The 15,399-nt window shown below is 36.6% G+C and overlaps 1 protein-coding gene across 20 annotated transcripts in view; it reads left to right on the top strand.

The window, feature by feature from the left end:
- The window catches only part of Wdpcp (WD repeat containing planar cell polarity effector), a 265,444-nt gene that overhangs the window by 192,414 nt on the left and 57,631 nt on the right, over positions 1-15,399 (top strand). For 19 of the 20 annotated variants that reach the window (XM_076938064.1, XM_076938063.1, XM_076938045.1 and 16 more), the window contains one exon: positions 3,903-4,005. The exons of the other annotated variant lie outside the window; for it this stretch is intronic. In XM_076938064.1, the coding sequence (XP_076794179.1) occupies positions 3,903-4,005 (103 nt within the window). The remainder of the gene's footprint in view (positions 1-3,902; positions 4,006-15,399) is intronic. 20 annotated transcript variants of the gene reach the window in all.

Here is a 15,399-nt window from a genome sequence, read left to right as displayed (position 1 = left end):
AGAATAACCAGCTTTCAGCTTGTTTGTTCTTCTGTCTTCCTCCTATGTTTAATTTATTTCTGCTCTTATATTTTTTATTTTCTCCTATGAAATTTAGACTTAAGTTGTTCTTTCTCTAATTCCTGCTGACTTTTGGGATTATAGGCATATGCCACTGTGCCTGACTAGGGAATAGTTTTTTAGAAAAAAAATTATGTTTTCCAATGGAAGCTTGTGTACAAGAAAGGCTGAGAGAAGTAAGAAGGGACAAAGTTTAAACTTCATTAAGTTTCTAAGCCAATTTACCTCAGCATTTGACACACAGTACTATTTTTGAGAACATCATACATGTGTACATTTGGTACATTGTCAACACACTAACTGAGCCCTCCCTCCTGTGTCCTCTCCTCTTGATAGGCCCAGCCCCTCCTATACAAGTGCCACTCCTACTCTCATATTTTTTTTTCACTTTTAAAACAAAGTCTTATTAATTCTTTAAAAATTTCATACAATGTATTTTAATGTATTCACCCCCACATCCTTCTTCTTGTTTCACTTTTGTGGCCCACTGAGTCTAAGCATCACCACCCCAGTGCAAAGGCCATGTCATGCCCGAGGACAATATTTCCTGCCCTCTCCCCAGCATCCAGCTAGTATGTTGCTTCTGCCCCTTTTTTTTTAGTGTTCCTTGAGCCTTGGAAGTGGTTGTATTAATGTCCTGTTTAGGGTTGAGTAATCAACAGTCACTTAGTATCTTTTGTGATGTCTCCCCTTTTCATCTCTAAATTTCTTGTTTGACTCTTCTTGCTTTTGGTTAGTTCAGCTAAGGATTGTTTCTATTTCATTAACCTTTGTCTTTGTCTTAATTATTTCTTCATGACTACTACTTTTATGTTTGTCTGGTTTTCTCAAGGGCCTTAAAGTGTACCATTGAGTTATTGATTTGAATTTTGGGGTCTTTATTTGTTTGTTTCTTTTTCTTGTGTATGTTTTTTTTCTTGTATGTGTGGTTCTTGTTGTTGTTTTTAGTTTGGACACTTATAGCTATAAGCCTCTCTCTTAGGACTGGTTTTTGTATCCCAAAGATTTTGTTATGTTGTATTTTCATTTTCATTCAAATCTAGAAATTTTAAACTTTCTTCTTGAATTCTTCTATGGCCCATTTGTTACTCAGCATTAGATTATGTAATCTCAGTGAGTTTCTCTTCTTTCTCTTGCTGTTTATTTCCAACATCTCATGTGGTAAAATAGAATATTGGAGCTACTGAAACTTTCTTTGTGTCCCGATATATGAATTAGTGTACATCCATGGACCATTGAGAAGGAAGTGTATTCTTTTGTACAGAATGTTCTGTGGGTATCTGTCAGGTCCAGTTGATTCATGGTATCATTAAACTCCATATTTTTCTTCAGTTTTTAATCCAGATGACCTATCTGTGATAGTGAAATAATGACGTTACCCACTATTGCTAGATTTCCATTAATATATTACCTCATATCTAGTTATATTTGTTTAATGAAATTGACTACCATGTTTGGCGCCTATATGCTTAGAGTTGAAATGTGCTTTTTATATATTATTCCCTTAACATGAAGTGACTTTCTTTATTACTTCTGTCTTGCTTTGGTTTCAAGTCTACTTTGTTCAGTATTTGAATTAGTTCTGACTTCATCTTTTCCTAGTTCAACTAGAATTCCTTTTCCCATCTTTTTATTCCAAGGAAGTGTCATCTTTGATAATGAGGTGTGTTTCTTGGAGGGAACATTATGTAGTTTTTGTATGTCCTCTCTCTTTAAGCTTGTATAGCAAGTGGTTTACTCACTTAGCAAGCTCCCACACTGCTCCATAAACATTTTATTGGTGAAATTTAAACTATCATAAAATTATGTATACTGAATATAGGTTTACAAATATGAAAAATGGAACTTTTCTGAACTATAACAGTAGTGGTCCCAAACTTTCAATTATCATAAAGATTGATTTGTTGATGGTGACCTATGATGAGACTTCCATATTTTGAAAACCTTTTTAAATATCTTTCCATATATATATACCAGTAATGTCAAATGCTAGCATGCATCCATGAGACATGGCTTTCATTGAGTACATTCACAGGTTGGAAGCATTTTTAGAATTCTATTAACTGAAAGTCTAGAATGTCTTTAGCATGTCATTACATTGCAAATCATTTCCAGTAGAAGCTCCTCATTTGTGCACCAAATGGATTTTTAGAATATGGAATTTTTTCTACACATTTATACAGACCTGAAAAACATTGCTGTGGTTTGAAATTACAATATATTTCTGGGAATTTGTATAGGAATGAAGATATTACTTTGAAAAACACATCTCTTGACAGTGTAGTCCTCACATGACTTGCAATTCAAACAACCTTAGTTCTCATCAGAATGATTTTATCACAGTGTGTTTCACAGAAGCAATTTTTTCTTGTAATTTTAGTTTAAAACATTTTCAAGTCTGCAGCTCACGATAATTCCACAGCCCATCAAAGTTCATGGCCAGTGGTTGAACACAGATCTTTCAACCATTTAAAAATTTAGAAGCCATTCTTACATTAAAGAATGTGCCAACACTGGTTAGTCTGACATATTGGGTATAGTTTGCTAACCCCTAATCTCTGAAGTCTTTAGTAACTGTGTTCTAAGTAAATGTGCTTGTTTCCCAAAGCTTTGCAACCAATCATTAACTTTTAGAAACTTAGCCAATATGAATGTTAACTCTCTGATGTGATGATTCATTGCATACTGTGCATATATCAAAGTATGACATTTTATTTCCTATAAATTCATATAATTCAAAAATTCAGAAATTAGTTTTTTCGATTTACATTTATTTGAATAATATGAAATATCTTTACATAATTATAGGGCATTTATATTTATTCATTATAGACTGCCTGTTTATATCCTTTTTCCGTTTCTATTGCAGTAGAATTTTCATTCCTGTGACCATTCTGCACACTCTAGAGCTCTTTTCAGCATGTACCTCCTGTGTTTATCCAGTGTAATTTCCACTACTTTCTTCTGCATGTCCAGCATGTCTTCTATGTGACAGACCTGTAATCCCTTCAATGGGCAGGTCAAGCATTTCACATATATGCACCAGCTGTCCTTCACACTGCTGCTTTCTGTTAATATAATTCTCACAAATCCTTCAACACTGAGATCAAAGATCAGCTCCTTTCTCTTTAGCTTCAGTATGTACAAATAATTTCCAGTGAAATCTGTCAGTTTTTATAATTAACAATTCACTTATAATGATTTGCCTCTCTACTAAATTAAAAAAAATTGAGACTGGAATTACATTATATAATACATGTAATAATTATATGTAACCTGAGTTTAAAAAGTAGTATCAATGTTAACATATTTTCGAGGCTCATAAAAATAAAGTTCTATGTAGTATTCCTTGTAGAGAACTTAGTATAATTATAGTCAACTTTCTTAGAGAGAATGCAATGGCATACAATGGTAGGACCAGCTATTTGAAAGGTAGAAGGAGGAGGATCATTTCAGCTTAAGAGGTTGAGACCAGCCTGGAACACATAGCAATGTGTGTGTGAGTGTGTGTGTGTGTGTGTGTGTGTAGAAACTCCCTTACCCACTAAATCCTTAGCTATACACACACAGGCACAAGTAAAGTTTTAACTTTTCATAAAACTAAGTGTTAGTGTCAGTTTATTAAAAACATGCTTTTTACCTTATGGTTTAAAATAATTTTTTACAACCATATTCTCAAAGAAAAATTACCCTCATCTGGTAAAGAATACCAATAAATTTAAAACAGAAAAAAGGATTGTCCATATCTGTTTTATTATCTGAAGAGTTTTTCCTCTTGGACTCACTTTAGAACTTTATCAAGATTACGTTTTAGTCGGTCCTTTGTCTCTTTATTTCCAAAGGATATCCATTACCTTGCCCTGGATATGGGTGAACTGGCACTGGCTGAAGTGGCAAGAAGAAGGGCACATGACATTGATGTCGAGTCAGTATCCACTGGAGTTGGTAAGGGCTAATTCACTCTGTTAAAGGTGCTTTGGTTAAGGGGCTGGAGAGACGCCTCAGTGGTTAAGAGCGCTTGCTGCTCTTCCAGATGTTCCAATTTCAATTCTCAGCACTGACATGGCAGTTCACAACTGTCTATAATTCCAGTTCTAGGTAATCCAACCTGGCACAGATGTATATACAGGCAAAATGACAATGCATGTAAAATAAAATAAAAATTTTGAAAAAGTACTTTGGTTCTAGGAGATTCTTAGTGTCATTTCTATTGTATCTGTAGAGAATAAATGCTTTATTTAAATTACTTTTTGTAACACTATATTTAAAAGCATGAATTATTAAGCCTTCTGAAATTATACAATTTTTATTAATCTGAAATTTTAAAAGAAATTGATAGGTAGTAACAGATAAGGTCACTGTTTACCAAAATGTAAAAACATATTACTTATATACTCTTTTATATTATTATTATTATTATTATTATTATTATTATTATTATTATTATTATTTTGTTCCTGTGCACCAAAACATATGTGTTGAGGACAGAAAGCCTGTGGGAGTTGATTCTGTCCTTTCTTTATGTGGATCCCAGGGACTGACCTCAGATCGCCAGGCTTGAAGCAAGTGCCTTTACCCATTAAGCCATCTCTCTAGTCCCACTTGGTCTTTTCATGAGATCTGGGGAGAAAGAGACGTGTCATCAGTGCTGATGTGAACCAACACTGTGCTGATACATAGCTATGTCATATATTAAAATAACTCTCTCCTTTATCATGGCGTTTCAGGTTTTGTGCACGCCTGTATTGGGGTGGGGGAGCGGGAGGCACATTTCTCACAAGCTGCTAATGTCACTGTACAATGCCATATTGTAAAGGTTGACCAAAAGCCTACACTGACTGTTAAAGTCCATTTAAACTTTATAACAAAATGAAAGGTTTTGTATGTAACATGACAAAATGACAGCTCATCTACGTGTACTTTTTTGTTTCTAAGCCCAGCTTATGTAATGCTGCTGAATCTGCCAGTATTGAAAGTTGGATATCAAGATTCTTATTTCTCTTGATTCTTCTATTTCAAAATGACAAACAAACAAACAAACAACCTCGCAGCACTGTAGTAGAATTGGTTTCACATGTCTGTATAATTCCTAAACCCATTTTGTAGAATATTCCCAATTTGGAAGTGCTTGAAAAATACTATAATGTCTTCCCCAATAAGTCATGTTATGCTTTGGTTAATTTTTGCTCCCCAAATCAGCACTTCTCAGCTCTGTTCAATACCTTAAGCACAGCTCTTGAGGCATAATACAGAAGGGGAGGCAACGCCATAAAGCCAGAGCAAACCAGTTGAATTCTAACTGTTGTAGAGTTTAAGTCAGGGAGCAAGAGAGTCATTTTTGACATGACATGACATAGCCATGTGACTAATACCTGTAAAACAAAATTACCTTTAATAAGCATTTGATGGTAGCAGTAACATTTAAAGTAGTTTGTCTCTTCTATTTTTTCTTGCTTTCTAGTACTATATTATACATTTATATTGCTTGTTTGACAAGAAGAGCTAAAATAAAGAAAATGCATAGGATGAGATTCTGTACTTAAAATTATTTTGGAAAACACAAATCCTATAAGCCCAAACCCAATAGCTTTATTTTAATAATGGTAATTATTATAACAATGTGTATATATTGTATGTAATCTATATAATGTATAACAGTATATGCTATGTGTAATGTATAATAACTATATAATAATGTAAATTGAGGCAGTTGTAAATTTTGTTGACCTAAATAGAGGATTCATTCATTTTTATGCTACTTAATTATTTCAGGTATTGTTTAAGAAATTAATGTGTTCAGTTGTTTTAAATGCAAGATTAAACCTTTAAAGATTTAAAAGAATGGCTGATTAAGTTTATAGAATGCAATATGGTGACAGCTGACCTTTGAAACTCAGCTGTTTACTACCAAGACCTTCTCTGTGCCTAGCTGTTCTGTCTACAACAAATGTTCAGTACCTATGCTACAGATTAGTATGGGATTGACAGTAGTTAATTCATGCTTTGAACAGTGACTGGCAAAGAGTAAGCTTAGCAATGGCTAGCTATTAATAGTGCCTTTCAAATTAAAACATGACATGTGTTTGTAGTAATTTTTTTATGATAAGCTACAATGCCTATAAAATCTAGATGTTAGTGATTTATTTTTGATTATACACTAATTTCTACCTAGTTAATGTTTCATATTATTAAATAGAGAGTAAATGGCTTGTGTTGGGTGAGAAGTAAGTGTGGGTATCCCCTTAAGATTTTCTTTTAAAGAAGACTTTGTTTTGTGATTGTGATGTTTGCAGTATAATACTGAGAATTCCGATTGACATCAGTCCACAGCACAATGTAAAGTATGTGGTGAATCTATTCTTATACATTGATTCTTAACCCAGGCTAAATGTATGTTGTGGTCTCTGGTTTGATTCTAGGAATATTCCCTATTAGGAATGATATTAGGTGAGGTATTTGCTTTGGAGTATTCCTAGGATGCCATTGAACAGAAAATTCCTCTCCCACTGACGCCAGACAAGGCAGCGCAACTCGTAGAATATCCCACATATAAGCAACTGCTTTTGGGATAGCCCCTATTCAGTTGTTTGGGACCAATATGAAGGCCAAAATGCACATCATCTGCTACATATGAGCAGGAAGGCCTAGATCCAGCCCGTGTATGTTCTTTGATTGGTGGTTCAGACTCTGAGTGCCCCTGGGGTCCAGGTTAGTTGATTTTGTTGGTCTTCCTGTGGCGTTCCTACCCACTTTGGGTCACAATCCTTCCTCCTATTCTTCCATAAGAGTCCCCAGGCTGCATCCACTGTTTGGCTGTGTGTGTCTGTATCTGTCTGGGTCAGCTGCTGAGTGGAGCCTCTTAAACGACAGCCATGCTAGACTCCTGTCTGCAAGCATAACAGATACATACAAGCAAATACACATTAATATAAATAAGGTAAATAACTTTTAACCTCCAACCATAAATTTATTTCCTTGCTACTTCATAACTGTAATTTTGCTATTGTTATGAATTGTAATGTAAATATGTGATATGCAGGATATATGATATATAACTCCCAAGGGGGTCATGACTCACAGGTTGAGAACCACTGGTAAAAAGAAATCAATTTTCCTGGAAATAATTACTATAAATTAGCACATGTTATTCACTAGGCACAGTTATAGCCATGTTTTTCAGGTACAGTAACCATAGGAGTTAAGTATTAGTTTTCCACTTTAGAAATGAGGACCCAGACTCAGAATTCCAGAGCAAAATTGTAGACCATGCCCATTTGACTGCATACTGCTCATTCAGAGTCCCTGACCACCTTGATGTTAGGATTTCATTGATATTCTTGTATGTCTTGCTGCCGCTGCCATAACAGTGATACTGATTTATTACTGTGATTTAAGAATTTTGGGACACGCGTGCGCATGCATGCGCGCGCGCACACACACAGACACAGAGATGGGGGTGAGACAGAGACAGAGAGAGACAGAGAGATGGAAAGAGAGGAGCATGGGAATGGGGATGGGGAGAGGGAGAGTGTCTTTGTCCTCATAGTTTTCCACATATGCTAAACAATACCAACAAGGTTGCCTCTGATGTGTGGGCAGCACATTGCCAGATGGTGGCTCTGAGCCCATCTCAGGGTCTTCAGAGCTGTCATATGGCAAGCAGATACATTCTACTAAGAGATGCTTGCTCTGTAGACTTTGAGTGTCTCCATCCTTGTGAGTGGGAAGCAATTTCTGAAATGAAACAGGACTGAATTGTTTGTTTAGTCAGTATTTTAACTGACAGCTATATTCATAATATAATAGCTATATTATTAGTATAATAGTCTACTTTAATAGAGATGTGTGTGAGTTACTTTTCTTCAGTTGGAGAAATTCTTTCTCCTACATCTCTTGGATATCATAGCTTCTCACTTGAGTTGCTCCCAGAACCACAAGTGAAAGCATGTAGAGCTAGTTGAGTTTATTTAAATTTTCATGGTAGTTTGCTTAGTGAGTGCATGCCTCAAACACTGGATCCATTTTCTACTGATTTTAATTTTGTTTGTGTTGTTCATAGCAGCCAGCTGTCATGTTCTCTCTGAGCTGCTTCTAAGGAGGAAGCAGACAGGTCTGTGCTCACAGAGCCACAGCCAAAGGCAGAAGACAGACAAAATGGAAAAGAGAAAAATACTAGTTCTGTTCAAACACTCCAATCTTTTTCAGAATTAGATTTATTCATAAGTATATTACTTATGAATATTACTGCAGTCATATGTAGAAAATCTTGTTTCATTATTTTATGAAACTTACAGTTTTTTTCAAGATGGCAATCTAGGTATTTGAAATGGGTTTACTTAAGCAGAAGAAATAGCTGGCAAATATTCTCCTGCCAGGTGGTGTGCACGCTGAGTGTTTATCACCTTTCTTCTGTTTGTTCTAAGTGATGTGACTGCATAGAACATAACACCAAGACTCACGTCTGGACTTTTAAGAAATCTTGAAAACAACCTTTAAGAGGGATTTTTATTGTTGTTTGGAAGTTACTATATAGACTAATTGTCCCTAGACTCAGACCGCCTGCTTGCCTATGCTTCCTTAGTGCATCACCAGAGATGACTACACCACCACAGCAGGCTACACCACCACCACAGCTAGCTACATCACCACCACAACTGGATACACTGCCACAGCAGGCTACACCACCACCACTGCTGGCTTCACTGCTACAGCTGGCTATACCACCACATCAGGCTAAAGGGTTTTCAAAGATTTTCTCAGAAAAGAAGGGAATGTTTGGCAATTGGGATAAAGGTTGAAGTTTAAAGTCTGTCAGGTTCAGAGTGTTTTCCAGGAGATACAAGTAATTAGTTTCAATATTCCTTTGTTGACCACCAGTTGAAGTGACAAAATTGTTTCCTTTAACTATTAAAACTACTTTCTTGCCTTTCTTTGTATGGGTGTGCACACACACAGTCAGTAAACCCCTGAACCCATGATAGAAGGAAAGACTTCTACATGCACAATTCAAACTCAAAAATTAAAGTCATAACAAAACATATCATTTGTATAGTTGATATAGGCTAGCTAAAACAGTAAATATAAAACCAAGTATTACAGAGTATGCATTAGTTTAAGACTCTTTTAATGTTCAGATTGAAGTGAATATACAAATGGACAGAATTGAACACTAATCCTTATCTTCCCTCTACTAATCAGCAGGCATGAACCTGGAGGAAGCTTACACTAGACACCCACCCATTGCTCTGTCACAGGAATTTAACTCTAGCATCTTTCCAGATCAGATGACTGCATTGTTCATGGTTTTATTTATATTTTCATTTAAGATAAATTTTGTTAGATGTATATTAAAGTCAATACTGGACTTCACACATATCTAACCTTTCTAATTTTTCTATCTTTTCTGGACATGTTAGAGTCTATAGTAAATAATGTTGCAGCTACATTGGAACATCAGAAGCAAAACTTGCCAGTCTTTTCCCTATCTGCAGATGCTGCCAGATGAGAAGCTTAAGACAGCAGGGCCTTATTGTCTTGATTAGCTAGTCAGAATAGGACAATGCCCTGTTCTCCTCAGCTAAGAGAAGCAGAATATGTCCTAAGAGAGAAATAAACTTATCTGCAGTCCCTTGAAATGATTTGTGTGACTGTTACAAAAGCATAACAGTCCTGAGTAATTCAATGGGTAATTTTTAAAATGAGTGAATTGTAATGCTGAGTAACATTAAGAATCCAAATAGAAAGACTCTTCTCTGTTGTATGTTTTCCTTTACTTATGAGCACACATGCACGCATGTGTTTTTGCTCACACACACATACACACACATATACATACACACATATACATACACACATACACACACACATACATACACACATATACATACACACATACACACACATATACATACACACATATACATACACACATACACACACATATACATACACACATATACACACATACATACATATATACACATACACACACATACATACACACACATACATACACACACATACATACACACACATACATACACACACATACATATACATACATACACATATACACACATACACACACATACATACACACATACTCACATATATACACACACATACATATACACACACATACACACATACACACACATATACACACATACATACACACATACATACACATATATACACACATACACACACATATACATACATACACACATATACACACATACACATACATACACATACACACACATATACACACATACACACACATACACACACACACACATACACACATACACCCTACTTGGTTTTTTTACTGGATTGTTTCACTGTAGATGAGTTGCTGTGTTGAGTCATGTTATCTTACTTTCCCTTCAATTCATTGTAATTCTATAGGCCTGTTCTGCTCCAGTCAGCTTATGGTCTTCTCTTGGATACTTGGAATTCTTTCTTGTTTTCCTTCTTTTTTTAACTGTGGTCTGTCCACTACAGTCACTGCCACATACCGTGTTCACATTGTTTCATTTCTAGATGTTACTGCCTATTAAGTCGCAACAGCATCAAACAGTAATCTAGTTACTGTACTGACTTAGTTATATTTTCCATGCTGCAATAAAATGTCTTGGTCAAAGCACCTTGGGAAAGGGTTTATTTTGCCTCATGGCTTGAGGGTGTGGTCCAAGGTAGTGGCAGGAATGTGAGGCAGCTAGTCCTACTTCCCATGCAGAAAGGAAGAGCGTGATGACCATTTTTATTTAGTCTGGTAGTTAAGATGGGTCTTCCTAACTCATTTACCTAATCTAGAAAACCCTCAGTGATTGCCCAGAACTTTGTCTTCAAAGTGAGTCTCAATTCCTTCAACTTGACAATCAAATAGAAACCAGCACACTGCTGAACCCAATGCTCCCTTGTGTTTTACTCATTGTGCTGTTCTTCTTTAGAAGAAAAACCTTCAGAATCTACAAGTCACACACAGTGTCATCTAAGGGTAATTATAACTAGTACAAAAGGCCACTGACCTATATAGATCAAATTAGTACATTGTTCACTTCTTAATGGGTTGAAATAATTTTATGTTATATGAATTTTATCTCCACAAAAAGGCATTGACCCTATTTTGGTTATGCATCCCTAACTCAGATATTTGAAATGCTATAAAATGGCATCACGATCCCACTAGTAAGACATGACACATCTGACCCTGTGTGCTAGTAGCAATAAAACTCGGTTTACTAAGAATAGAGTATAAGTCAGGCTGGTGTTCTATCGGTAATGCCACTTACAGGAGAAACTGGGATGGCCATGAATTCCAGTTCAGCTTATGCAAAAAAATTAACTGGGTGGGTGTGGTAGTGCACACCTTTAATCCCAGCACTAAGAAGGCAGAGCCAAGTGGATCTCTTGTGAGTTTAAGACCAGCCTTGTAAATGACTGCTACAGAAAAGAACTGAACTAAGAGGAAAGAGCCAGGAAAGACCACAGGACAACTCTTGTCATCAAGGAAGTAACAGGAAGTCTAAATGCAGAAGGTTGGAAAGGTGACCCAGAGAAAAGAAGAAAGCAGCTTGTAAACTCAATCCAGGCTCTCTGGATGGAATTGGTGAGTCTACACAAAGAGAGAAAGACAGGGCACCATGTACAAGTAACTACAACTTAGCAGTTGACTGGCATGCCTAAAGGCAGAATTCTAGTATGCTCACAGACCTTTAAATGCAGCCAGTCTGTCTCCATGAAAGAACACACATAGCGCTATCCAAGCAGCTTCAACAGCCACTGACAGGTACCTTCCTGCCTTTATGGCCCAGCATCTAGTCCTTGGATGCCACCAGAAGTCTTGGGCCTGCCAACAAAACAGGCAGAGGTCAGCCCCTAGTGTTTATGGAGCTTTAAGACCACTACCCTCCAGAATATGAGACTGCACCTCAGCTTTACCTGCCCTGATTCTTTGAATCTCAGCCTAGGGTTTCTGGTTCAGAAAGTTCTGGCATCACATATGCTCTGCTGGAGCTGAGAAAGATTCCAGCCAAGTCCTTCATCTCCAGGAACAAAGGCACTCCGTGCTCCAAACCCTAATACTGCCCTCTACTCTTCCCTGGGACCTAGCCTGTTGCTCTGAGACTGTGGCTATTGGCATGAAAAGGAAAAGCTAGAACTGCCAACAGCTGTCCCTTGGGTCAAGGGGAAGGTCCTGTCAGTTGCCCTGCCTCTCTAGACATATAGTTAAAATGCTAGAGAATTCAGTATTTCTCTTGCTTATCCTGGAGAAGGTCTTCTCTACACCCACAGCTTTGACCAGAGCTGTTTTGGTGTGCAAGCCCAGACATCAGGAGATCTCGTCTAGGGACCCAGGAAAGGGGTGACCAGTGCCCAAAACACAGGTTATCTATAATTATCCTGGACATCCTGGGGAAATTCCTCCCATGGCTCTGAAACTGTGGCCCAGGGATCTCCTGGCTCAGAAGGAAGTCTCTTCCGAATCTTGTGGCATTAGAACTGTGGCTCCTGATGCCATAAGACTTTCTGACCTGGGCCAGGTGCTCTTCTGCAAGCCAGCCTTTATTTCTCTCCCGCTGGTACTTCTGTCTTTCCACCTCTATTCTTTCTACTTTGTCACTGCATCCAAGAGCCATACACAAAATTTTATTTCTATACAAACTATATACAGAAAATAAACTATAAGCTATACCATTCAGCACAAGCATACATGCCTTCAATACCTACAAACTAAGGAAAAGGTATTCAGGACCTCTATGCTATTATGAAAAAGTACAAAGAAAATCTTTTAATGTTCCAACCAGTAGACCACAGTCACCAGAAACGCAATCTAAGCTGGAGACACCATTTTCCAACACACTATTCATTTGAACTAAAAACTCCCTTCAGTCTCTTGAGGTTGCAGATGTAGCTGTCATTCATATCCAGCCTGGAGCTGGGTGTTCAGTCAGGTTCTCCACCTTCCATGGTTCCCTGTTTCTCTGCTTTCTTTCTTATCCCATATTCCAATACCAAAATGTGTACAAGAAGTGAAATCTCAACAGCCCCATTGTCTCCCTTTGAAATTTACTACAATGGAAATCACTTTTCTAAAATCAAGAAGTACTAAAAATGTACAAACTTTTAGTGTCTGTAAGCCTGCTACCACACTCAAATCTACACTTTGAAGTTAAAGCATTGTATAGAATTACCACACACACATAGAGCATACACAGATAACATGCAGATTAGAGGACAAAACCACATAGTCCTCAGCAGAGCATACATTTTTGTTTGTTTTCCCAATGTATGATATGCATAAATATCACTAAGCCACAGAAATTTTTGTTTTAAGTCATTCATATTAATATTGTTTAGAAGTATAGAAAATGTTGGAAACGACACAACAATTTAAAACCCTAACAATTTTGTTAAGTTATAATTTTATCATTCTTGATACAGTATATCAATTACTTTAAGAAAATTGTTTTACTATTTTAGATGAAATAAAAGCCTGGGCTTGAAGTCTTGAGCTTTAATCTGGGATTTCTAAGCACTGATTTGGTTGTATAGCCTTTTAAAAGCCTTTGGGCACAAAAACAGGTAGAATGTGGTTTTAGTTATTGGCATGTCTGTGCAACAAAGCATTTGGGAGGCGTGACTGACAGGCCAGGAGTGTATAAGGGGGAAAACCTATGCTTGTGTCTGCTTCAGTGACTTTATTAGCCACACCCTACTTGTAAATTATAAGCTGTCATTCAGAGTAGCATAGTGATGTTTAAAATAAGGCAGGCTATAATACCTATACTTCTTTTGCCTTAATGCCTAGAGGTAAATTCAGAAAATGTTCTTAATGTTTTGACTCATAAAAGCACCCATCTGGAAAAAAAAAACAATAAGCCCGTATAGTAAAGAGCAATGCAAAGAGGATTTATGAGCCCGTTCATATGTATGTACATATGTGCATACAGACTGCAGAGTCAAGCATCACAGTTAGGTAGCCCAGCCTTGAGTACAATTCAGATCAGATGTTCAACAGCTATTTCAGATTGAAGATAAAGAAAATAATCTCACTAACTTTTGTGGCAGACTTTAAGTCATTATTTTAAAAACATAGTGTGCACTTTATTAAAATTAGTATTAATGACAAAATCTTCATTAGAGTCCTTTTTATTTTATAGAGAATTATAGAATAATCATGTTTAAAGCATATAATGAGAATAACCAATTTTATTGAATGTAGAAACAAATACATATTCATGTCACACTTTTCCAGCAACTATGTAACTTCTTCCTTAGTTTGATCTTTACTCTTAAAAAAAAAACTGTTAACATATATTGCGGCTCCTTTCATTTTTAAAAACATATAAAATATAAAAACATATAAAATCATATAAAATCATAAAAATTCAAACCACACAGAGATACAGTAGAGTCAATCAAAATACTCTATAGCCCTTCCTCTTTCCATAAACAAAAAACAAATTTGCAACAGAATATTTTCCCAGATTTCATTAAAGTAAAGGTTTTAGCCTTTTTACTATGCAGAAACAAATTGCTAGGTCCTCACTTTCAGTAGCGCATTCTGTGCGGACATACACCGCTTGCATTTGTTCACAGTACCACTTCTGGCTTTTAATTTTGGAAGAAAATGCTCACTGAGGCTCCTTAAAGAACAGAGGGTAGTCTCACCTTTTTATAGGTTTAATCATGAGGTTCTGGGGGGGTTATTTTTGAGGTGGACCAAACCACAAAACGTAGTCTTAAGAAAAGTCTTTATCTGACAAATAAGAAAAGACAAACACCTGTAAGTTGATGTTTAAAGCTCAAACTAGTTTTGAAGTAACAAGAAAGGGAAAGCTAGCAGTTCAGATTTCAGTCACTTTTCATCTAAACCCATCAATGTGTGCACTGGTCCATTAATTATGTGGTCTAGCACAAAATGATATGTTAGTCTTCCCTTTTACTCCAAGGTGACAGCTGTGAGATTTACTTCAAGAGAAAGAAAGCTATTTCAAATATTTTATTGTTGGTCTCAAGAATTTACCTGTTATAAATGAAAAGGTTGATGAATTGAGGAGCAAACCAATCATTTCTCTGTTAGAACTAAAATAAAATTGGGGCAGATTTAAGAAGTAGATGGCCATGGAGGGACCTATTCTGGGTTAAGGGAGTCTTCGAAGGCAACAGTTTCTGTCAGAACTGGCATTGAGCTTTCAGTTTGCAGCCATGCTCTCTCTGCCCAGTCTCTGCCTCTACCCGTGTACTTAACCACACACATGTACATAGAAACACCAATGCTGAGTTTTGTTAAAACTTTATGGATGTAAATATTACCATTAACTTCATATA

The sequence above is a fragment of the Arvicanthis niloticus genome, chromosome 7 (assembly GCF_011762505.2).
Source record: "Arvicanthis niloticus isolate mArvNil1 chromosome 7, mArvNil1.pat.X, whole genome shotgun sequence".
NCBI classification, from domain to species: Eukaryota; Metazoa; Chordata; class Mammalia; order Rodentia; family Muridae; genus Arvicanthis; species Arvicanthis niloticus.
This window is presented reverse-complemented; position numbering and strand designations above follow the sequence as displayed.